Raw genomic sequence first — 24,889 nt, 5'->3', positions numbered from 1 at the left:
AATTGAAAATTTTGGATAATTTGAGGACCAAAATGTAAATTTTGAAAAATTATAACAACGAAGAATTTTGAAATTCTTAACTTTTAGGTGTCATTTGAAATTCTCTAAATTTAACTTGAACAAAATACTTCATAAATTTCCATCACCTCAAAGTATTTGAATTCCCTCAAAACATTCCCCCATCCAAACACACTCTTAGGGTATATGTTTTTTTTGTTGTGTTAACCCTCCGGTTCCTAAAGGAAATGATTCCTAGTAACCCGGAATTTTGCCGGGAGGCCTAATCTAAAATTGTTTCACTCATAAATCGAGCTCATTTTCTCACGAAGGATTCATCCTTGGTAAAACTCATTAACCATTTGAGCTCAATCACTTGGTTTTAGGGTCCATTTCTATGATTATTTTTTTGTCAAATATATATGATTTTCTTTCTTTTGATACTATGTATCTCTTTTGTTTTTTTTTTTTTTTTATAGTATATTGCGATATACTTTTAAAATCTCAAAATAGTTGTTTTCCCAAAAAGTTTCTAACGTAAATAAAAAATCAATTTTATATATCCAAAGAGAACAGAAAACTATAAACGCAATTCATGATATTGTCACACAAGAAATGAAGTAGTAAATCAAGCATACCTTATTTTCAAACATGGTGTATATTGTATCATTCAGGTTTGCCTTCCAAAACCATTCTTCATCATTTTCTGCAATTTTAACTTTTCGAAGAATTGGTGTACTTGTGCTTCCCGTTGAAAAAGTCTTCATGCGAGGACATTCCCTCACAATTACTTCCTCCAACAATGGAAACTTCATGAAACACTTACTAGAGCAAAATTTGATGAGGCTTGGCAAACATTCCAGTATCAAAATTTGTAAACTTATGAAAGCAATATCACCATTTTCTAATCCAGTAATTACTTCTTCAAGTGAATTACAGTCTTTTATCTTCAGCACAGTGAGCTTGTCCAAACTTCGTGCAGTAGGAGTTGTGATGAAATATTTTAGCCCATTGCATTTTATTACCTTTAACTTTGTGAGATGATTAAGGGTGACAGAGGAAGGCATCAAATTTGTCAAACTAGAACAACTAAGAACTAGTAAGGCTTCAAGGAACTCAAGAACTGGGTCAATTTGGGATCCCTCCTCACATATATGTTGAAGTTTAGGTAATTGATTCAATGTCAGTCTTTTGATATGTGGACGAGTATTCTCACTTATTTCTCCTTTATCTTGAAATATCTTCTTGAAGCAACTCCACTCAACAAGTAGTGACTCAAGAGTATGCACATTTTCAAGAAACCAATAAGGAAATGTAGCCTCTTCACTGTCATAGCCACTCAGGCCAAGAACGGTCATTTTGGTAAAGAGGGCACGTGAGTTTTGGGTTTGCAATATCATGTCAGCATCCGCCTGTACCATCCTCAACCGCTCCAAGTTTGGAATCACCTAAAACATATTTCCACAACAATGTAAAAGAATTAAACATTTTACTATTGAGTCAAACAATAATTACTATTGTCTAAAGTTTGTCTTTTTTTCAATTTCTTTTAAACTCACATATATATATCCTTCATAGAATTTATCCTTCAGTAGTTGTTATTTTTGAGTCAAACATTTGAGAAATGGCCAACGCCAGTAGTTGTTATTTTTGCACATCTTTGAAGTAAATTTTTTAATATCTTTTGATTTAATAGTTGGAAATATTTTGCTCTTAATTGATATTTACAGTTACATATTTTATAATTTTTTAAAGATTTCAATTTTGTTTTATCTAGTTTTAATTACCATATATTTAGAAATACTCACAAATAAATATCAATTTTATCGACAAAAGACAATGACTGTTTTACACCATCTAATTCAATTTAATTACCATATATTTAGAAATACTCACAAATAAATATCAATTTTATCGACAAAAGACAATGACTGTTTTACACCATCTAATTCAATTGTTAGAGATGAACAAATCAGAGTTATCAATGGAATACAAGTATAACAATTGATTGATATTTCAAAAGAATAACACTGATCCATTACAGACATGGCATTTTCATGCAAACATTATGTATGTAAATTTATATGATATGCATACCTCTTCGGCAATGAAAAGTGGTTGTTTTGTTGAAACAGTGTGTTTATCATCTTGAAAATCTGAGTTTTTTGTAGAGAGACTTCTGAACAAATTCAACTTTGTACAATCGGAAACATTAATTTCTCTCAAAGATGGACATAGCAGAGTATGATTTCCAGCATAGAAACCACTGAGTTTATACAATTCCCAAAGCACTAAACTACTGAGTTGATTAAACTCAAATATGGGAGCTGCATTCAAGCTCGATTCTTTCTCCTCTGCAACAATTTGCTTCATGTTCCTACACCATTTTATACGAAGTTCCTTGAGATGTGAGCAATGAGTGGCTACAGAGAGTGGTAATAGATACTCCAAGCTTGCACAACTTACTACTTGTACATTTATTAGATTTTGAAAACTAAGAATTCCTTTAGGATCTCCGTTCCATATCCTTTTCAGCTTTGACAATCTTCCTATAGTAACCTCTTTCAATTGTGTCATAACCTCTTCACTGTTATTTTCATTGAAAGTCAATTCAAATATCTCTTGAACTAAAGCACAATTTCTAACCTCCAACATCTCAAGCTTATTATATGTGTTCTGCATTGAAGAAGGAAAAATCACCACAATTTTCTTACAATTGTTTACTTCCAACATCTTCGATGTTTTAAATTGGTGATGCCATATTGTCTTCAAGTTGTCCATATCCTTCAGTAAGATTTTCTCTAATTTCAAAAAATGAACCTATGAAATCATGAATAACCACCATCAGTATAAATAATTATTTAAATTATAAGTTGAAAATTGTTTCCAATAATAGAATTACCATACCTCTTTTACTGCATTATTTCTATCTTCTTTAGCTATTATCTCCTCCACCATAGGACAATTACTTATTTCAAGGTGTTTGAGGTTCATAAAACTTTCAACCAAAGAAGATGAGAATAAGTACTTCAATCCAACACAATTATCCACAATCAAGCTAGTCAAGTTGCACATTGATTGATGATTGTCATCCCAAATTTGATTCAAATTGAGAAGAGAGCTCAATTTAAGGGTATCCAAATTAGGAAACTCAACCTACATAAAAACAAACTAACAAAAATCATTTCTGAAGGGTATCACTAATATATTTTAACTAATAGTTTAATTACAAAAAGTAAAAACTATGAAACAATATGAAATCTTCAAATACAAGAATATATTTTAACATTTTAATTAACTTTTAACTTTGCAAATCTTGATCAAGATGTAATTGTTCTTATTCTTATCATTCTTGAAATGGTGATATACTGCTACTATTAGCCTTTCTAGTTATTTAGAATGAATGACGTTTATTAGCCTATTATAGTTTTGTAGTTAGCATTATAGTTTTTTGAACAACAAATATTAATACTGTTCATTTACTCTTTTTTTACTCAATTGTTTTTTTCACTAAACGTACCAATTCATTCATTAATTAATTTGTCTGTAGATATCAAAAAATTAAAAATTCTATCATTTGTATCTAAAGAAGCTAAAAACAAAACAACATACCTGAGCATTGAAAAATGGTGTAGGAGCATAAGGCTCTAGACCTTGATACTTTTCCTTACTTCTAAGATGCGTCAAATAATCAGAGGCGAAATTATCAAGTGTCTCCAAATGTTCTAAAGTCAAAGAATGCAATTGAAGAAACTCAATTTTTTCATCAGTTATATCATTAATTGCACTTGAATTGTTGTTTTCGAGCACTATCTCCTTCATAGAATTGCATTGACAAACTTCAATCTTACAAAGGTGAGAAAGTCCTTTCACCATTGTAGAGGAGAAAAGATATTTTAACTGGCTGCAATTTTTTACTTTGATAACACTGAGACTTCCAAAAGAAGAAATTGAAAGTGGACAGATATGCTCCAAGTTTTTAAGATTAAGAAGTACTAGTGTTTCCAAGATGGGAAAGGACACATGGATTTGATTCCTCTCTTTATAGTCAACAATTTGCTTCAAGTTTGCATTATTTTGGACGTGGAGATGTTTCAGCAATGGAAATCCTTCTCCATTTAGTTGATAAAGCACATTTTGAATTCCATCTACATCATCCAAATACAAATTCTCAACACCTTTAATCAATGCTTTAATTCCATGCTCCAAATGTATGTTTGTACCAAGTTTGAGCATCAATGTTTTTAAGGTTCCATCCTCAATGTCAGACCAGTCCCATACATCTCCAATAGCTATTTTGTATCTTTCCAGCTTCTCAAACACCAATTGCAAGTCCCTTGGCAACATCCAAGTTTCGCGAATTTGTAATTCTAAAGCTGTCAATTTGGGTAGCTTTCGAAGCTCAGCAATACTAGCATTTTCATTTTGAGCTGTTGAATTCACATCTTCCCAATTAATAGAGGTATTTCCCATGTACAATTCCTCCAATTTAGTCAAGCTTGATATAATGTTGTGTGGGATTACTTCTATTCCTGAACTTCTCAAATCAAGCATTCTCAATTGAGTCAATTGCCCTATTTGTATAGGCAACTTGATCATTGAGGATCGATAGAGGCGAAGAATTTCTAAATTTTGCAAAGCTTCTAATGCATCCATATTTTCCAAAATGCAAAAATCCAAACACAATGCTTGAAGGTCTGTTAGTAACCGAAACGATGTGGGTAATGTTAACAAGTTCAAGAATGTTAAATCTAGCACTCTAAGGCTTCTCATACCCTTAAAAAAAGTATCGGGGATTTTCAAAGATTGATTCTTACTAAACAAATAGAAAAGCTTAATGTTTGGACAATCAATCATTTGAGGAATCTCGTGCATATCACACCTATCTAGAACGATCTGCGTGCACCTTTTTAAAAAATCCTTGGTTGGCCATTCCTTATCAGATTGTTCTCTTAGAAGTACATGTTTGTCCCTCCGTGCTACGGAGATAGCAAAATCACGAACAAAGTCATGCATTTCGATATTTCCGTCTGTTTTAACTTCAAGCAAAAGACATCTTGCCTCTAAAGATTTGATTATTGTGTAAAGTCTGTTTCTTGCATCATCTATGGCAGTAATATGCTTCAATATGTCCAACCCCATTGCAACTTTGAGAAAATACTCTATTTTTTCACGTAACAGTAATGCAAAAAGCAAGAAGAGATCCCTAATTTCATCACTCTCTAATGAACTGTAACTTAATTCCAAAGCAGAATAAGTTCCCGGGTCCATCTCTGTAAGATCATTACTTTGCAATTTCCTCAATGCATCTTTCCAAGATTGAACATCCCTCTTATTTTTCATTGCACGTGCTACTGTAACTACCCTAAGAGGCAAACCTGCACATTTTTGGGCCACTTGAAATGGTACATCTTTCAAATTGCTATCTTTAACCACATCCCCTGCCATAAATTGAAACAAGCTCCATGTCTCGTTTTCACTCATAAGTTCAACTTTGAAAGTGAAATCCTTTGGAACATCCATTTGCAGCAACACTTCTTGATTTCTGCATGTCATCAACAATTTGCAACCATTATGTTCATCACCAACTGGTATCCCCACTTCTTTCAAATCAAGTATGGTCCATATGTTATCTACAATGATAAGGATACTTTTCTCCATCATGATTCTTTGTCTTAGGCGTCCTGCTCTGCCAAGAATAGTCTCCACTTCGAATCGCAGACCCAAGAAATCTGCAATCTCCCCTTGAATTCTTTTAATGTCTGGATTAACCGATACTTCAGTCTTAACCACTTTATCGAACAATTTATGTTCCTTGGCTGTTAGAGCAACTTTCTCCACTAGAGTGGTCTTGCCCACCCCACCCAACCCATAGACCCCAATTTTGCGTGAAGTAGGATCTTCTAAAGCCTTCACAACGTCCTCCTTAAGCGACTCCCTTGTCTCATACTTTTCACCATCTCTTGTTGAGGAAGAGGTTACTACATCTAGAGGGGGAAAGTAACCAACTTGATCAAAAATCCCTTTTCCTTGAACTTGAACAACATCTTTTGCAATTTTTGTGGCTTTCCTACTTAGTTGATGACGTAAAACCAAGTTGGGGAACAACAATGTTGAGCACTTGACATTGGCACGGCGAGGATCGTTTTGAAGCCCATTTGCCATTTGAATGACCTCGTTCACTTTCTCCACCCAATTCAGAACATCTTTTTCAATTTCTTTACCATTTCCCCTTTCTCTTTCAACCGAATGGATCATTCTTTCTCTTGCAGCCTCAAGGTCTTCAACATGATCCTTTAACGTCTTGAAGTTACCTTTGTAGAATATCAAGTAACTTGCTTGACGTCCAATAGGCACAACGGTATATTCTGCTATTTTTGCAACAACAGAAATTAAAATTTCCATTGATTTTCTTTTCTTCTCCTCTTCCTTGTGACTTGAGTCAAAATCTGAAAGTAAAAGATACTATTTATGGATGAGGGCAAAAGAAACAAGGGCAACGTTTGGAAATGTGAGGACATTAACACATTACTCTTATTTTTGACGGAAAACTGTAATAATTAAATATAACATGTGCTTCGGTTAGAATTAGAAAAATGTAGACAACAAAATCCAATAATAAAGGAAGATTGTGCAAATTGAATTTCATTACAATCATGTGTAACCAATCAATTTAAGACTTGTATTTTGATATAAAAAGATTAAAAATAATTTTTATCTCTGTAAAAAGACCGAATTTTAGTTTTATTCTCCATAAAAAGATGATTTTCATCCCTTCAAGTTTTAAAAGATGACCTTTTTTTAGGTACTACTAGGTCTTACCTTGGACGACCACAATCTATGTAACTTTCCGTAGTCACATACGAAGTTAATGGATGTTGCATAATGATTGGTATAAAAAAGGCCAAATATCACGTTTGGTCCTTTTAGTTTGACAAAATTCACAAGTTAGTCCTTATAAGTTTCGAAAGTTTCAATTAGGTCCTTTTAATTTGACAGAATTCCCAAGTTAGTCCTTTAAGTTTCAAAAGTTTCAAATAGGTCCTTTTAGTTGATAAACTATTTCACTGTTACCCTTATTGTGAGTTAATAATTAACAGATGCTGATGTAGCCGTTAAGTTGTTGACTTGGATCAAAAGGCAACATTTTGATCCAAGTCAACAACTTAACAGCTACATCAACATCAGTTAAATGGAGACTGACAGCAGGGGCAACGGTGAAATAGTTTATCAACTAAAAGGACTTATTTGAAACTTTTGAAACTTAAAGGACTAACTTGGGAATTCTGTCAAACTAAAATGACCTAATTGAAACTTTCGAAACTTCAAGGACTAACATGAGAATTCTGTCAAACTAAAAGGACCAAAAGTGGTATTTGGCCTATAAAAAACTAGTTACAAGTTTTTTAGGGATGAAAACAATTAAATTGATTTAGGAGTGTTTGTTTTAAGTTTACTAGATTTAGTTGTATGAAGAACTTTATTGGGAATATAAGGATGGAAGTTTTATTTTATAAAAATGATGTTTGGTTAATAATATAATATTTCCGGGAAATCTCTATAATATGGAGATTAATAGGTAGTTACACTTAAAATTATTCTCACCTTCGTGGGATCTTTATTCCCACCATTTTCTTTTGGAATGTTTTTCTATTCCGAGGAACATTTTGTACGTATGAATAAAATTTAATAAACTTATAACAAACACATGAATGCATATTTCTATCATTTTATTCCCGAGAATTCAAAATCATTTTTACTGGAATTCAAAACATTTTTAATCCTAAAACAAATTATAATTAATAACTTAAGTTAAATATATTACACTTAACCAGTAAAAAAAATTAAAGATAAAAATGATCATGTAAAATAAAAATGTCTGAATTAATCCAAGAGGCTTAGCAAAGGTTCGGAGTTCAACAAATATCATGTTGGGAGAGTTGGCACCATGATTATCTCAAGGAAAAGAACTGTGTTCGATTCCTTGAGTCACCCATTTGAGAGAGATATAGTCTAGTCCTAGTAACAAAAAATATTTCAGATTAATTTTTGCTCACTCGAGGATTAGAAAAAAAAACCGTGGGCATACATCCTAATTACAGGGATGAGAAAAAAAAAACAAAAAAGTCTTGAGTTTAAACTTGGGTTTGAGCGTGCAACAATGTTAAAACTTTTATGGTAAGTATGTTGCCAATCAGTAACAATAAAAATCTTAGGGAGAGTATTTATGTCCTTATATACAAATAGATTGTGTTAATGATTAGCCACTACATGGTGTTTATGGTTGATGAGAAACGACATAGTATTGTTTAGGTGTTTTGTAGGCGACATTTTGGTTGTAGTCGTTGTAATAGATAGCATAAAAAATCTATCTTGATTTTTTTTTTTGACAAAAACAAAAGGATATTCATTCATTTAAATCGATAGAGTACATCAGATACAAACATCGCTAAAAACGTAAAGGGTGAATCTGTAACAAACTCACAGCACCCAAGTTAATAGCATACAACGGAAAAATGCCTACAAATAATATGATAAAACCTAATTCACCGAAATACCCATGCTTCCGGATCTGCAACGTTGACGCCCAAATCATTGGTTGAATTTGTAATTGACTGATGTAGATCATTCAATAGGAACTAAACGAACACTGCGACTAGACGCGAAATCAAGCACTGTACAAGACGACGAACAACACAACGCCGCACTTAGACGATGAAATCACAAAAAACACAAAAGTAAAAACTTGATATATGTGAAAACCATTTGTTTAGATTGAAAGAAAAGGGAAAAAAAAGTTATAGAGGGGTGATTTTAGGTCAAAAAATGACCTAAAACCACCCCTCCTCGATGAACGAAAGAGAAAGAAAGTTTAGAGAGAAGTTAGAGTTTCTCTCACTAGAAAACTAGGGCCGGCAGGCATATTGCAGAGCAATCTATCTTGATTTTGGTTTGTAGTTAAATCTAGAATTAAGCAAAGTGTTAATTTTTCTCTTTTGTGTTCTAATCCTTAGACTTGTCTTCAAAGTGGTTAGCATTACTTTGTAATGGGATTGAGTACCCTTTATACTTTCATTAATTCATATGCTTGTAAAAAAAATAAAAAATTAAATTAAGCAAAGTGTTAATTTTTTTTGTTTGGTGTTCTAATCCTTTGACTTGTCTTCAAAGTGGTTATCGTTACTTTGTAATGGGATTGAATACCCTTTATACTTTCATTAATTCGTTTGCTTATTAAAAACAAATTAAATTACTAAAAACAAAGATCATTAGGCATTTTGATAATGTTTTTATTGAAGAGCATGGACCTCTTACCTTCTAGATTATGAATCAACAACGGAACAACAGGTGCTATTGATGATGCGATCTACAAGACTGATGCAAATTGGTTTCAAAAGCAAAAACTAAATGATCTGCAAAGAACAACAACAAAAAAATATTAAAACAAACTTCAATCACAAATTGCAAAATTTTAAAGGATTTACTCTCTACTAGTGTAGGAGAACAAATTAATTAATGTGTACGTACCTCTAACAACTTGTTCAAGAAACTCCAATCTTTGAAATGAACTGAGTGAGTACAACAAATTAAAAATGCAAACAATATATGAGATAACTTTCCATCACTATTTTTGTGTTTTGGTTTTGGTTTTTTTTTTTCCTTCGTTTTTTTGAGATAGGAATGCGAAAATATAACCAAAATCTGAAAGACAAAAGAGAAATAAGAAGAGATTAATTAGACTGAAATCTGAAAGACAGTGAACAAAGCTCTTTTTTGTTTGTTTGACTTCAAAAGCAATAAACTCTGAAATCTACTATAGGCAGTGGAACTACAGTACTATATATTACATGATGCACATTTTTAAATAAATATTAATTTGTACAGTCCAATGAAAATTAATAAATTAATTTAGACTATGGGAATATTTATTTTCCCAATCAAGTCTACGGAAAAATAATACTTAAATCAATTTTTTTTGGCAGAATCCTGAACATTTAATTTCAATTATATTTTTTTCAAATTATCCTCAAGTCTACACCAACCCCTTTCTCAATTCACAAATTGCAAAATTTTACTATCTATAACTGAAGGAAAATAAGTAAATCCGTACCTGCCTCTAAAGTTTAACCACTCGTTGAAGAAACTCCAATCTTTAAAATGAACAGAGTGAGTGAGTACAAATTAAAAATGCAGAGAATACATAAAATAACTTTCGTTCACTCTTTTTGAGTTTTGGTTTTTGGGTTTTTTTCCTTTTTTTTTTGGCAGTAGGAATGGGAAAATAGTTAAAAACTGAAAGAAAAATTAATAAAACAGAAATAGTAAGAGATTAATTCAAGAATGAAAAGTGAAAGACAATGAGCAAAGGTATTTTGGATATTGACTTGACTCTTAAGATGCATGAATATGAACACAAAACATAACAATTCAATTCTATGAGTGGAGAGTACTGTTATCTATAATAATTCAAAACACAAAACATATAATATTAATTGATACTATCTATATTCCAATCAAAACTAATAAATTATTTAAGGCAGTGAGAATTTCTGCTTCCCCAATGGATCTAAACACAATCCAACAATTATAGGATAACACAGTCCACACACGGCCTTCTCAATTATCTTTTTTTAAATAAATAAAAAAAAAAATCACAACTATGCTCAAACAGAAAATATCACAGCTACTTGTTCTCATATTCACATTTTAATGCCAAAGTTGCCCTTTTCATTTGAAAAAGAAATGGGTATGAAACCAGTTTTTAATTAGCCTGAAATCTGAAAGACAATCAACAAAGCTCTCTTTTGTTTGTTTGTTTGTTTGACTTCAAAAGCAATAAACTCTGAGAAACTATGTTTCCGAACAGAAACTTAATAAACTCTGCACGTCATGCGCATTTTTATTTTTTTTTAATATGCAAATATTATTAAACGCCATTCCCGCAAGACGCAAGGTATGGACGAAACAAGATACAAATGGTGCCGCATATAGACGGTACACCATAACCACCAAACAAAGCACCTGAAGATAAACCCACCAAAACACATCACCACCTAAGACGGACACCTAAACAGAAAAAACACACTGTAAACACAGTATCCACAACCACCCATCGTCACTACTCACCCCTAAAGAACACCTCTCAAAATAAAATTTCCAGACATCAACACCCAAGCTGAGCCACATACGAAAAGCTCCTAAAGCCAAAAAGCTGACTCCCAATCTCGAATCAAAAGTGATCGGCCCACCAGACTTTAGAACCAAATCAGCAGGGCACCCCTCACCCCCGGTACACCAGAGAACACCATATCAAGTCAAACAGGCTAGACACCAACTCCCGATCTCAAAGCAAAAATAACCGGCCCACCGGACACCAGCACACAATAAGTGAGACGATAGACATGATATGCGATTGGTGCAAACAACAAGCAAATCGAAAAGAAAAGGCTCATCGCAACGGATGCACACCCTCCAAACACCCTAAACACCTTAACAACCCAAACACGTCATGCACATTTGGTAGTGGAACATATAATAATTCAAATCTACGTAAAAATATATCAGCAATGCTATATCTCCCGATTCATAGCATAGCGAATTTATCAAGAAGGACCTGGGACGTCAAATGCTTCTTTGGCGGCAAAAACGGATGGTGCGATGCAAAAGTATGTTACGCTACAGTAACATACTTGTTCGGGACAATTTCGGGTGAAATCTTCTCGCGAAAAGAGCATTTGCCAAAATATATTAATGAAACTATAACAATTCAAATCAACAAAGCTCTTTTTTGTTTGACTTCAAAAGCAATAAACTCTGAAATCTACGTAACAGTATAGGCAGTGGAACTACTATTATATTGTATCTTCTTTTTTTTTTTTTTAGAGAAACTACTATATTGTATCTGTCGTCTTGATATAACATGATGCACATTTTTAAATAAATATAATATTAATATTAATTCATACACTCCAATGAAAATTAATAAATTAATTTAGACGGTGGGAATATTTACTTCCCCAATGAAGTCTACGGAAAAATAATACTTAAATCAATTTTCTTGGCGGAATCCTGAACTTTTATTCAATTATTCTTTTAAATAACCACTAGTCCACAACAACCTCTTTCTCATTCACATCATCTCAAGTTTTTTATTTTAATTATTCTTTCACCTGCAACTTCTAACCGAGAAATCTTGAATTTTCTACGGTGTTAACTCTCCGGTTCTTAAGGAAAATAGGTCATGATAATTCAGAGTTCGGTCGAGAGGTAAGCAAAGCCTAACAAAAGATGTTCCCATGAATTGAATTCGAGTTCTCCAGAATAATTCGTCATATAAGGAGCTCATTAGCCACTTAAACACAATCACTTTGTTTGAGAAAATCTTGAATGATCACAAACATTTGAGCAACATATATATAAAAATAGATATCTTTTAATTGTTTTTAAAAGAAGTACATTTTTTTTTCTCTTTCTAACATTTCCCAAGTGTGCAAGTGAAATGAATAAAAATGGTGCAGGGGAAATCTCTATAGGGGTCTGAATCCTTTCCGGAGCTACACGAGATGATTGCATCGTTCCCATGCATCCCGATTCAAATCTTCAAGATCAGGGATAGGAACATATCCATTGATGAACACAAGTTTGTTTTTCGCGCCAAGAGCACGTTGCATAGATCTACTCCAAGCAAGGTAGTTAGAACCAGTGAGAAGAGGAGTAACAATCACGGAATTTGGACCTTCACTAGGGTTAACATAGAACACTGAATCAATGTTTTGCTGATTATTCTGACGAGGAGCCATTGAAGAAGGTGAAAAATTGTAGAAAAGATGAAGAAACGAAGCAAATTAACAAGGAACTAAGAAGATGCGATAGCAAAAATCAATGGTGAATACACCGAGAATCAACAAGAAAATGCGAGAAAACACATGAAAATCAACGAGAAAAGGTAGAAGAAAGCGATGAATTGCAGCGGAAAAGGAAGGAAAAAAAACGGTTAGGATCGTAACAACCTTTTAGAGAGAGGGAAATGATACCATATTAGTAGATGATAGAAATGGAATATGAATCTTATTCAAGTGTTAGAAATGGAGTACAATCAGTATATATATGCTTAGCTAATTGTACTACACTAATCTAATTGTACTATACAATTGAAATGTACTATACAAAGATTAATCTAGTAATTACTTGTACTGCAAGTAATTACTCTTTAGTCTTAGTCTTCTCTTTTATATGCTCATTGTGTAATAAAACATGAGAGAAAAAAAATTTGAGTGAATTCATTCTCCAATAGAGCATGTGGCCATAACGTGGGCATCACAACAAACTGTTAGAAGAAACAACTGTATTCCTACAGATAACCATCACGTTTTAGTGCCTACATGGGTAGATATCTTACAAAGAGATGAGAAAAAGGGTTATGAAGTATGTGTGATGTAATTCTCCTTCTATCTCGCTAATTCTCTAGTCCCTCCCTTATATTATTAGTCTGATTCTTACTGCATTTCTTTTATTACCTATTATTCTCTTGCAACAAAGATTCTAGTTACCAAGTTGTAGTAATACTTCTTTGAGTGAATCAATAAAATCTCATTTGCATTTCCATTTCAATTGAATAGAATCATTATATTGATGTTTTCATTGTCACCATATCAGCCCTACTAGAGAGCTCTCTCCATGGTGCTTGGGACTCAATGCAAAAAACTCCAATACAGTCATCGCACCTCATTTCTTCTATGGCTGAAACAAACCGACAATGTAGCCTGCGTATGGCTGAATATGCATGAGAAATTAGAGAGTCGTGTGCACGAATTCTCAAACTGTTGCAAGAGGAGATTGATGACTCCCCACGGTTCAGGTGTTTGAGGATTCGCTTCCTTCCATGGAACCAGAGGGATCGGATTTTGCCACCGATTCATGTTCGAATTTCGTAACCATCACCAACGCTCTTTCGATCAATTTCTCGCAACCACCTGATAAGTGCCAAATTTTCTTAAAATCTAATATAAGGCACTTATTAACTTGTTTTTCAAGTATAAATGGTTACATTGTTGAGTTCGATAGAATAATGTACTCCTAAGTTACAACATAGACCAGAAACTTACAACAATGAAGAGATTGTTCTTTGAGGGTTGGTAATCACACAAGGGTTTTTTTTTTTTTTTTAAATAAGAAGCACTAAAAGAGCAAGGAATGGGAAAAATTTGTTGGCTCCTTAAGATTAAGAGGTAAATTATTGACTAGGTTAACAAATGAATATTCATCATCAAATGCCTTAATAAGTTTAGGTACTTGGTGAATTGGTCATTTTGGCTTAGCCATTGAACTAAGAGGAAGAAGGACCCTCGGCGTGTATGACTAAGATATCTTTCTCCAATCCATTCTAAGTCAACTTACTCACCAGGTTATTGTGTTCCATGTGTTTGGATGGAGGGTTTATTTTTATTTTTTAAATTACAGACCATATAATTTAATATTTTAAAAAATAAATCAAGTGTGATTGAAGTATTATATGATCATTTATCATGTTATTATTTCAATTTTTTAAAGACATTTTATCGTGTCCATAATATACAAAAGAATAGCAATCCCTCCTCTCATTTCACCTCTCAAACCCTCCATCCAAACACACATACTCTTGTTACTAGGAGATCCATTTTTCACAATCTGTCCCTGGTCCTACTCATTATGGACTATGAAATATAATCTTCTTTCTGTGAGTTATTTTTTTTCACTCTTAAGTTTGATTGCATTGGCTGCTCCCTAGAATTGGGTCTGGTAGGTTCCTTGAACTCTTTCCGCCCCAATGTTATCTATTTAGCAAATTTGAGTCTTTCGGTTATTTTTTTTTAACATCAAATATTATTAAACAACCATCCCACAAAGAGAAGTGGGAAAAGTTTAAAGTACAGAGGGGCCAAATAAGGCTACAGCACCAGTAAACAAGCAAAACGCCTAAAAACAAAAGTAACATAGCCGCAAAAAACAATCCTAAATACTGAACAGAAAAGAAACAGGAATAGCAACAGATCAGCACCCTTAAATGACAGAAATGGAGAGGCAAAACACATGTACAGCCTGGCGTCCACAGTCACTTATCTAACCAAGCAATCGCGAGGGTTCCAACACCACTCGTAGAACAAACATGACACTATATTCAATCTGTTCATGCTCCAATGCCATGAGACCACCTTAATTTGCTCCACCATTTCGTCCACCTCTTTAACGACATTATTAAAAATTCTATCATTACGCATCTTCCAAATCACCAAAATCACGGCATGCCAAATAAGCCACGCCGCCCTCTTTCATTTTTTAGTGGGCATCGCCCTAGTCCACCCAAATAAGTGAATAAACAAATTAGGTGGGGTGATTAGATGGAATTGAAGCCAATTCATCACCGCACTCCAAACTTTGGATATTACATTACAATGGAGAAACAAATGAATCACAGTTTCATCTTCATGGCCACAAAACATACACCTCTTTGAATCTCCATAATCTTCGAAACAATATTCCTTAAAAAAAAAACATAATCATCCGTATAGTATGCAAAGTTTCAAACATATATTGTCACTGATCCATACAACACTTTATTTTTTTCAGAGCACCTAAGAAAAAAAAGAAGTCAATATCATATAATTTCACTATGATATAAACTAGATGCATATTGATCATAAGAGTGAAAAAAGGTTCAATTCAGTCAAATGACACATTAACAAATAAAACAAAGGAACAAAACCCGGACTCACAATCATTATTAACAAACTAATATTGAATCAAGATTAAAAATCAAAAAATACACCCTACGAATTTGAACAAAGCAAAGATGTTAAAATTACATTCGAACTTAAAATAATGAAACCTCTAGAAATAGAAACACTGAAACATACCTCCAAAATACAAAGCCATATGATAAACGCGAGATGATGGGTTAGGATCCGAATTTGCTTACAACTTAGTAACAACAATTTCACAGAAACAACAAAAACTACATTTTGAAAGGCTTACTATTTTCACTTCACCTCTTTTGGGAACAGAACACAAACTGTGTTGCAACTCCAATGAGGCCATTTCAATGCGAAGCTGAAGAGCACTATTGTCGTTTCCCTTCTGCACATGACCGGTGATCAACGTCTAATATATTCTCACATTTGGAGCCCACAGTCAGCCTTTCATAATCCTTAAATACTTCTCCGCATCATCGACGTTTCCACATTGGCACAAACACTGAATAATGGATGAATAAACAGACAATCCAGGACACATAAAACTATACTCCAATCCAGGACTCAAATTATCCAACTAGATAACCTTCTGAGAGACAGGTCCAAGGAATCTGCTAGGCCCAACTATAGAGAGCAAGCCTAGATCACACTAACGTCTGGAAAAAAAATGCTCACATAAAAAAATTCATAGCCCATACTGTTGGGATATGCATTTAGTACCATTACTCAAATTAGGATTGATATAACATTTATTTCCTGAATTAAGGCATTCTCATTGTACAGTTTTCATTATAGATAACATCAAGCTGAGAGTTAATCTCTCAAGTTATTCAGTACCGAAACTTTATTCTCAACTCATACTTGATGGGACCGGTGAAAGTTACCAACTAACTCACCATATTTTAAAACTTATTGAGGCATTTGATGGTGAACATTCCTTTCTTAACCATCTCAATCACCCAAATATGTATTTTTTTTAAAATGCCATGACCAAGATAAAGAAGCGTAAAAGCCTTCGTGACGAATGCTTCATTATCCTACTCTAGAATTTAAATCTTAAACTTAAGGAGACAATAAGTTTTTCCTGTTCCTTTCTCTATTAGTACTTCTTATTTTGAAAAAATCCTTGGGTATGCAAGACCCTTGTATGAATCAGAGATGATATATGTTTGAAACTTGGCAAGCTATTTGGAGTGAGCTGGTAATAAATACATCTTGTCCAGGCGCTTGTCAATTATTTTTTGTACTATTTTACTCGTTGATTTTTATTTTTTGAAATTTTGAACAGATTTGTCTTCTTACAAATCAAGAAGGGAGATTCGGACGTTCGGAAGCTGTAGACATATTGAGTTTGCAATAGCCAACTGACTGCAAGCATCTCCAAGACTGTCATATCAGTGGAAGCAGTAATGCCATATATGTTCTTCTCAGATACACTTAAGGTAAGAATTTTTATAATTATAGTTTAGTTGTCGTTTTCCATAGAATTCATTGTGATCTCCATTTGGTATTGTAAGTGAATTGCCAAATAGATATGCTATGCTATGTCATGTTTGGCTGTGGTTAGCTGAAATAGATATGTAAACTAGTTAAGAGCACCAAATTTTCGTGGCAATAATATGAAACAATAGAATGGTGATTTATCAATAATCAAAAGAGTTAGCCAACTAGATAAAGTCAGCAAGCCTTTACCAAAGAGTGCTTCATTATCCTACTAAAGAATTTACTTCTGATGCCTAAGGAGCCAACAAGTTTTTCCTTTTCTTTGCTCTATTATGGCTTCTTATTTTGAAAAACCTTGTTTGATTTAGGTGCAAGCCTCAATTTAATACCTTATTCTATTCTTAAGAGATTAGGTATGCAAGATGCTAGGCCTACTGTAACACCCCGTTTTCCCAACTTGAAAATTTCATCATAAATCAGAGTATTTAAATCACAAACGGAATGTTATATACTTCTTTAAAACCACAAAATAGATAATAATAATTATCTTTCAAAATTCAACGTCAAAATCTATAATCATGCAGCGGAAAATATTCAACATAATAAAAGTCTTGGCACACAGGCCTTATCAGAAATCTCATAAGTCTTAGTTAATGTTTATTCATAAAAAGTTCATGAAAGCAAGCCCCATCCCGTTACATATCAGAGCACCTAGACACAAAGTGAGGAGTCCACTCACGAACGCCTCTAGTCTTTATTACCTGCACATTACCCACGGTCGAGGCAACATATACGCAGAAGGGGTGAGATTTCACAGTCAATAAATTAAACATATAATTCATCAAAATGCATTTAACAACATAAATCATCATTTACATATAAAACATTTATCATTTAGCATTATATCGAATCATATTTAATTATCATTATCAAATATTATCATTAAATCATTTTCAACTCATCATCTCTAATTCATAAGCAAAAATCATCATTTAATCATAATCAAGTATCATCATATATTTTACAACTTAAGACATCATAAACATCAGCATTAGTAATCATTTAGTATCATATTATTATCATCATCAATCATAAACAGACATCATCATCAAAATATCACCGTCAAATCATAATCAAACATCATCATCAAGGCATCATCGTCAGACATCATCGTTAAATCATCATTAAATATAAATCATGACGACTCTACAATGCAACTACAACTTCAACAACAACTTAGACAACTTCAACAACAACTTAGACAAATTCAACAACAACTTAGACAACTTCATTATGCATGTGGTACCACCAGGGCATTAAGCCCCATTCGCTAAGGTTACATTTGGACCTGTCGGGCATTAAGCCCCCATCGCTAAGGTCATAAAGGACCTGTCAGGCATTAAGCCCCCATCGCTAAGGTCATAAAGGACCTGTCAGGCATTAAGCCCCCATCGCTGACTATGCAACATCACAACTCTAAACGCAACTTGGACAACAACGTGAACATCTTATACAACTCCCTTAAAATGGACAACTTCTTAAAGACTCCAACAAATTGGACGACATCTCAAGTAGACTCATGCAACATAATCAATTAACAGCAACATGATAACTCAGGAATAGCATAAATATGAACATCAATCAATAGGCAACAACGTCATAAACATCGCACATAAGTCACATAATAATCATATAGCATTAGCACGCAAATCGTCTCATTAATCATCATAATTCAATAGTAATAGTAACATAGCAGCACATAATCAGCATCATAAAATAGCAATATCATTCAATGAGAAACAACATTGTAAACATCTTTATAAATCACATATTAATCATATATTATTATCATTCATCATCTTCTATTAACATAAAATCATCTTAGCTTAAGCTCTCTGGATACTTTATAATCTCGTGAACAACTTTCATTCTTACTTCTAAGATCAACTCACAACTACACGTGCGAAAGAATCGCATGGAACAACAATTTGGGCAACTAACAGACTGGCTCGCAATGGCGAGTAATCATTGCTCGCAATGGCGAGTGCATGGGTAGCTCGCAACGGCGAGTTAATTTACTCGCAATGGCGAGTTCATTGGGCTAGCTCGCAGTTGCGAGTGGTTCTGCTCGCAGTTGCGAGCGATAACAGCTCAGGCTCGGGCAGAAACCTAAAAACTTCAACTTTTCACCTCTCTTCATGATTCTAACACCAAAACAGCATCTAATTAACACCCTAATGAATATCTAAGGTCTGTACACTAATTTTGCATCAATCTAACATCTTTTCATGGTTTAATCATCAAATCGGTCATTTAACCCTAATCCCAATTCTCACCGAAACTCAACCTAATCATGTTAAATTCAATTCTTAGAATCATACCCTTAATAATATTGAAAGTTAGTCCCACCCTTACCTGGTTATTGCAGAAATCGACAGCCTCCTCTTGTTCTTCTCTCTTTCTGACTTTTTCTCCCTTTTTCTCCAAAACGTTTCACGTACGTTGTAAAACTTATTCTCTCAACCTAACCCTCTATTTATAACACTTGTATTACTCTTCTCACCACTAAACTTACTCTTTCCACATCACAGCCCAACTTCTAATATTTTTATTTTATTTCACATATCTTATTTTATTTAATAATAATATAAGTCACCCAACGTAACAACTTCACAAAATCATATACTCCTCATAATTCATTTATTAATCATATAAATCACTCAATTTCATGAATCATATAATTCACACATATCAATCATGTAAATCACTTAAATGATAAATCATATAAGCATATATTTATGAATATATTTAAAACCTCGCTAAATTAATTAAATAATTAAGACGGGCGTTACAACTCTCCCCAACTTATAGAATTTTCATCCTCGAAAATTTACCTCAAGCAAACAACTCTGGATATGACTCCAAATCTTACTCTCTAGCTCCCATGTCAAGCTTTCGCCAGTCGCTCCATCCCAAACGACTTTCACACAAGAGGTATTTCTTTGCCTCTCAACTTCTTCACGTCACGATCCTTGATTCTCACTGGTAACCTTTCAACCGTAAGGTTGTCTCTAACTTGCACATCATCTCTATGGATCACATGAGACGGGTCTGGAACATACTTCCTTAGTTGCGACACATGAAACACATCGTGCAAATTCGATAAATGAGGTGGTAAACCTACTCGGTACGCCACCGTTCCAACCCTTTCCGATATCTGATACGGACCAATAAACTTCGGAGTCAACTTCTTCGACTTCAGTGCACGACCAACACCGGTCATTGGGTTAACTCTTAAGAACACGTGATCTCCTTCTTGAAACCCAAGGTCTTTCCTACGCTTATCATGGTAACTCTTTTGTCGACTCTGCGACGCTTTCATCCTTTCTTGAATCATCTTTACCTTCTCAGTAGTCTGTTGAACAATTTCTGGTCCTAAAACCACACTTTCACCTGTTTCAAACCAACACAACGGGGTCCTACACCTCCAACCATACAAAGCCTCAAAAGGCGCCATTCCAATACTTGAATGATAACTGTTAATATATGTAAACTCTATCAACAATCACCCAAATAGCGTCATTCCCTTTAGGGGTATTCGGCAAACCCGTCACAAATCCATGGATATACTATCCCATTTCCATTCTGGCACATCTAACGGTGTCATCAACCCAGCAGGTTTCTGATGCTCTACCTTCGACTTCTGACAAATCAAACAAAAATACACAATTTTTGCTACATCACGTTTCAATCCAGACCACCAAAACAACTTCTTTAAGTCATGATATCTCCTCGTAGCTCCCAGATGAATACTTAAGCTACTCCTATGACCCTATTCAAGAATCATCTTCTTCATCTCATCATTGTCTGAAATACAAATCCTACCACGAAATCTCAATACACCTTGACCATCGACCTTAAAATCACCATCTTCCGTTTGATTACTAGCAACCAACAAGTCTACAAACTTAACATCAACCTTTTGCGCATCTTTAATACTTTTCAAGAAATCATTATCGATCCTCTGCACTCCTAGCTTAACACTCCGAGACGACATTTCACAAACTAAGCTCAAATCTCTAAATTGTTCAAGCAAGTCAAACTCTTTAACCATCAAAGCATACATACGTAAAGTCTTCATACTTAAGGCGTCTGCAACAACATTAACTCTACCCGGATGATAATTCAAGCCAAAGTCATAATCCTTCAACAATTCGAGCCACCTTCACTGTCTCTTATTCAATTCTTTCTGATCAAACAAATACTTCAAGCCCTTGTGATCACTAAACACCTCAAATCTCGAACCATACAAGTAATGTCTCCAAATCTTAAGTGCAAATACAACTGCAGCTAATTCAAGATCATGAGTAGGGTAGTTTCGTTCATGAGTTCTCAACTGTCTTGATGCATATGCAACCACCTTACCATCTTGCATAAGTACACCTCCTAAGCCCAACTTGGACGCATCACAATACACTACAAAAGGTTCATCAGGTTTTGACAAGATCAAAATCAGAGCCGTCGTCAAACGGTTCTTCAACTCATTAAAACTGTTCTCGCAATGGATATCCCACACAAAGGTTTTACCTTTACACGTCAACTGTGTTAACAGAAGTGCTAACTTAGAAAATCCTTCAATAAATCTTCGGTAGTAACCCGCTAAACCCAAAAAGCTTCTAATCTCTGTAACTGACTTCGGAGTCTCCCATTGTGATACCGCTTCAACTTTAGATGGATCAACTGCAATACCACTACCAGAAACAACATGGCAACTTCTTTTCTTTCAGCACTTGCAAGACAATCTTCAAATGCTCAGCATGTTCTTCTTCCGTCTTATATAATGTCCATAACGCGTTCTAAACGCCGTCTTCTGCATATCTTCATCTTTCACTTTAATCTGGTGATAACCCGATCTCAAGTCAATCTTGTTAAACACACGTGCACCCACTTGCAACCTATCAATTACTGCTTGATTCTCCATGGAGAAAGACGCCATCAATGAAACATCAAGATTCCATCGCGTTCTAATTGCTTCAGCTGCTTAGTAGACCAAACTCTGCTCCACCTTCTTCTTCGGCAGAAGAGAAATACACCGACTTACTAAAACAATTAATATGGACATGGTTGTACTCCAACCAGTCCATACAAATGGTTAAACAACAAACAACAAACAAGACAACTCAAATACAGTACAAAACTGTAAAACGACACATCGACTCATCTATTTGGCCGGACGGACCAACCAGGCTCTGATACCAATTGTAACACCCCATTTTCCCAACGTGAAAATTTCATCATAAATCAGAGTATTTAAATCACAAACGGAATGTCACATACTTCTTTAAAACCAAAAAATAGATAATAATAATTATCTTTCAAAATTCAACGTCAAAATCTATAATCATGCAGCGGAAAATATTCAACATAATAAAAGTCTTGGCACACAGGCCTTATCAGAAATCTCATAAGTCTTAGTTAATGTTTATTCATAAAAAGTTCATGAAAGCAAGCCCCATCCCGTTACATATCAGAGCACCTAGACACAAAGTGAGGAGTCCACTCACGAACGCCTCTAGTCTTTATTACCTGCACATTACCCACGGTCGAGGCAACATATACGCAGAAGGGGTGAGATTTCACAGTCAATAAATTAAACATATAATTCATCAAAATGCATTTAACAACATAAATCATCATTTACATATAAAACATTTATCATTTAGCATTATATCGAATCATATTTAATTATCATTATCAAATATTATCATTAAATCATTTTCAACTCATCATCTCTAATTCATAAGCAAAAATCATCATTTAATCATAATCAAGTATCATCATATATTTTACAACTTAAGACATCATAAACATCAGCATTAATAATCATTTAATATCATATTATTATCATCATCAATCATAAACAGACATCATCATCAAAATATCACCGTCAAATCATAATCAAACATCATCATCAAGGCATCATCGTCAGACATCATCGTTAAATATAAATTATGACGACTCTACAATGCAACTACAACTTCAACAACAACTTAGACAACTTCAACAACAACTTAGACAACTTCATTATGCATGTGGTACCACCAGGGCATTAAGCCCCCTTCGCTAAGGTTACATTTGGACCTGTCGGGCATTAAGCCCCCATCGCTAAGGTCATAAAGGACCTGTCAGGCATTAAGCCCCCATCGCTGACTATGCAACATCACAACTCTAAACGCAACTTGGACAACAACGTGAACATCTTATACAACTCCCTTAAAATGGACAACTTCTTAAAGACTCCAACAAATTGGACGACATCTCAAGTAGACTCATGCAACATAATCAATTAACAGCAACATGATAACTCAGGAATAGCATAAATATGAACATCAATCAATAGGCAACAACGTCATAAACATCGCACATAAGTCACAAAATAATCATATAGCATTAGCACGCAAATCGTCTCATTAATAATCATAATTCAATAGTAATAGTAACATAGCAGCACATAATCAGCATCATAAAATAGCAATATCATTCAATGAGAAACAACATTGTAAACATCTTTATAAATCACATATTAATCATATATTATTATCATTCATCATCTTCTATTAACATAAAATCATCTTAGCTTAAGCTCTCTGGATACTTTATAATCTCGTGAACAACTTTCATTCTTACTTCTAAGATCAACTCACAACTACACGTGCGAAAGAATCGCATGGAACAACAATTTGGGCAACTAACAGACTGGCTCGCAATGGCGAGTAATCATTGCTCGCAATGGCGAGTGCATGGGTAGCTCGCAACGGCGAGTTAATTTACTCGCAATGGCGAGTTCATTGGGCTAGCTCGCAGTTGCGAGTGGTTCTGCTCGCAGTTGCGAGCGATAACAGCTCAGGCTCGGGCAGAAACCTAAAAACTTCAACTTTTCACCTCTCTTCATGATTCTAACACCAAAACAGCATCTAATTAACACCCTAATGAATATCTAAGGTCTGTACACTAATTTTGCATCAATCTAACATCTTTTCATGGTTTAATCATCAAATCGGTCATTTAACCCTAATCCCAATTCTCACCGAAACTCAACCTAATCATGTTAAATTCAATTCTTAGAATCATACCCTTAATAATATTGAAAGTTAGTCCCACCCTTACCTGGTTATTGCAGAAATCGACAGCCTCCTCTTGTTCTTCTCTCTTTCTGACTTTTTCTCCCTTTTTCTCCAAAACGTTTCACGTACGTTGTAAAACTTATTCTCTCAACCTAACCCTCTATTTATAACACTTGTATTACTCTTCTCACCACTAAACTTACTCTTTCCACATCACAGCCCAACTTCTAATATTTTTATTTTATTTCACATATCTTATTTTATTTAATAATAATATAAGTCACCCAACGTAACAACTTCACAAAATCATATACTCCTCATAATTCATTTATTAATCATATAAATCACTCAATTTCATGAATCATATAATTCACACATATCAATCATGTAAATCACTTAAATGATAAATCATATAAGCATATATTTATGAATATATTTAAAACCTCGCTAAATTAATTAAATAATTAAGACGGGCGTTACAACTCTCCCCAACTTATAGAATTTTCATCCTCGAAAATTTACCTCAAGCAAACAACTCTGGATATGACTCCAAATCTTACTCTCTAGCTCCCATGTCAAGCTTTCGCCAGTCGCTCC

General features: G+C 34.1%; 1 protein-coding gene across 1 annotated transcript in view; it reads right to left on the bottom strand.

The window, feature by feature from the left end:
* The window catches only part of LOC146953648 (uncharacterized), an 82,614-nt gene that overhangs the window by 8,542 nt on the left and 49,183 nt on the right, over positions 1 to 24,889 (bottom strand). The window contains exons 5-8 of the mRNA XM_085711070.1: positions 3,610 to 6,446; positions 2,905 to 3,153; positions 2,095 to 2,817; positions 636 to 1,445 (exon numbers count right to left, since the gene is read on the bottom strand). Of these exons, the coding sequence (XP_085567196.1) occupies positions 636 to 1,445; positions 2,095 to 2,817; positions 2,905 to 3,153; positions 3,610 to 6,402 (4,575 nt within the window). The 5' untranslated portion in view covers positions 6,403 to 6,446. The remainder of the gene's footprint in view (positions 1 to 635; positions 1,446 to 2,094; positions 2,818 to 2,904; positions 3,154 to 3,609; positions 6,447 to 24,889) is intronic.

Source organism: Medicago sativa, chromosome 1 (assembly GCF_051527215.1).
Source record: "Medicago sativa cultivar Bolivia chromosome 1, Bolivia_mono, whole genome shotgun sequence".
Taxonomy (NCBI): Eukaryota; Viridiplantae; Streptophyta; class Magnoliopsida; order Fabales; family Fabaceae; genus Medicago; species Medicago sativa.
Note: the sequence above shows the minus strand (reverse complement) of the source record. Positions and strands in the feature narration are given on the sequence as shown.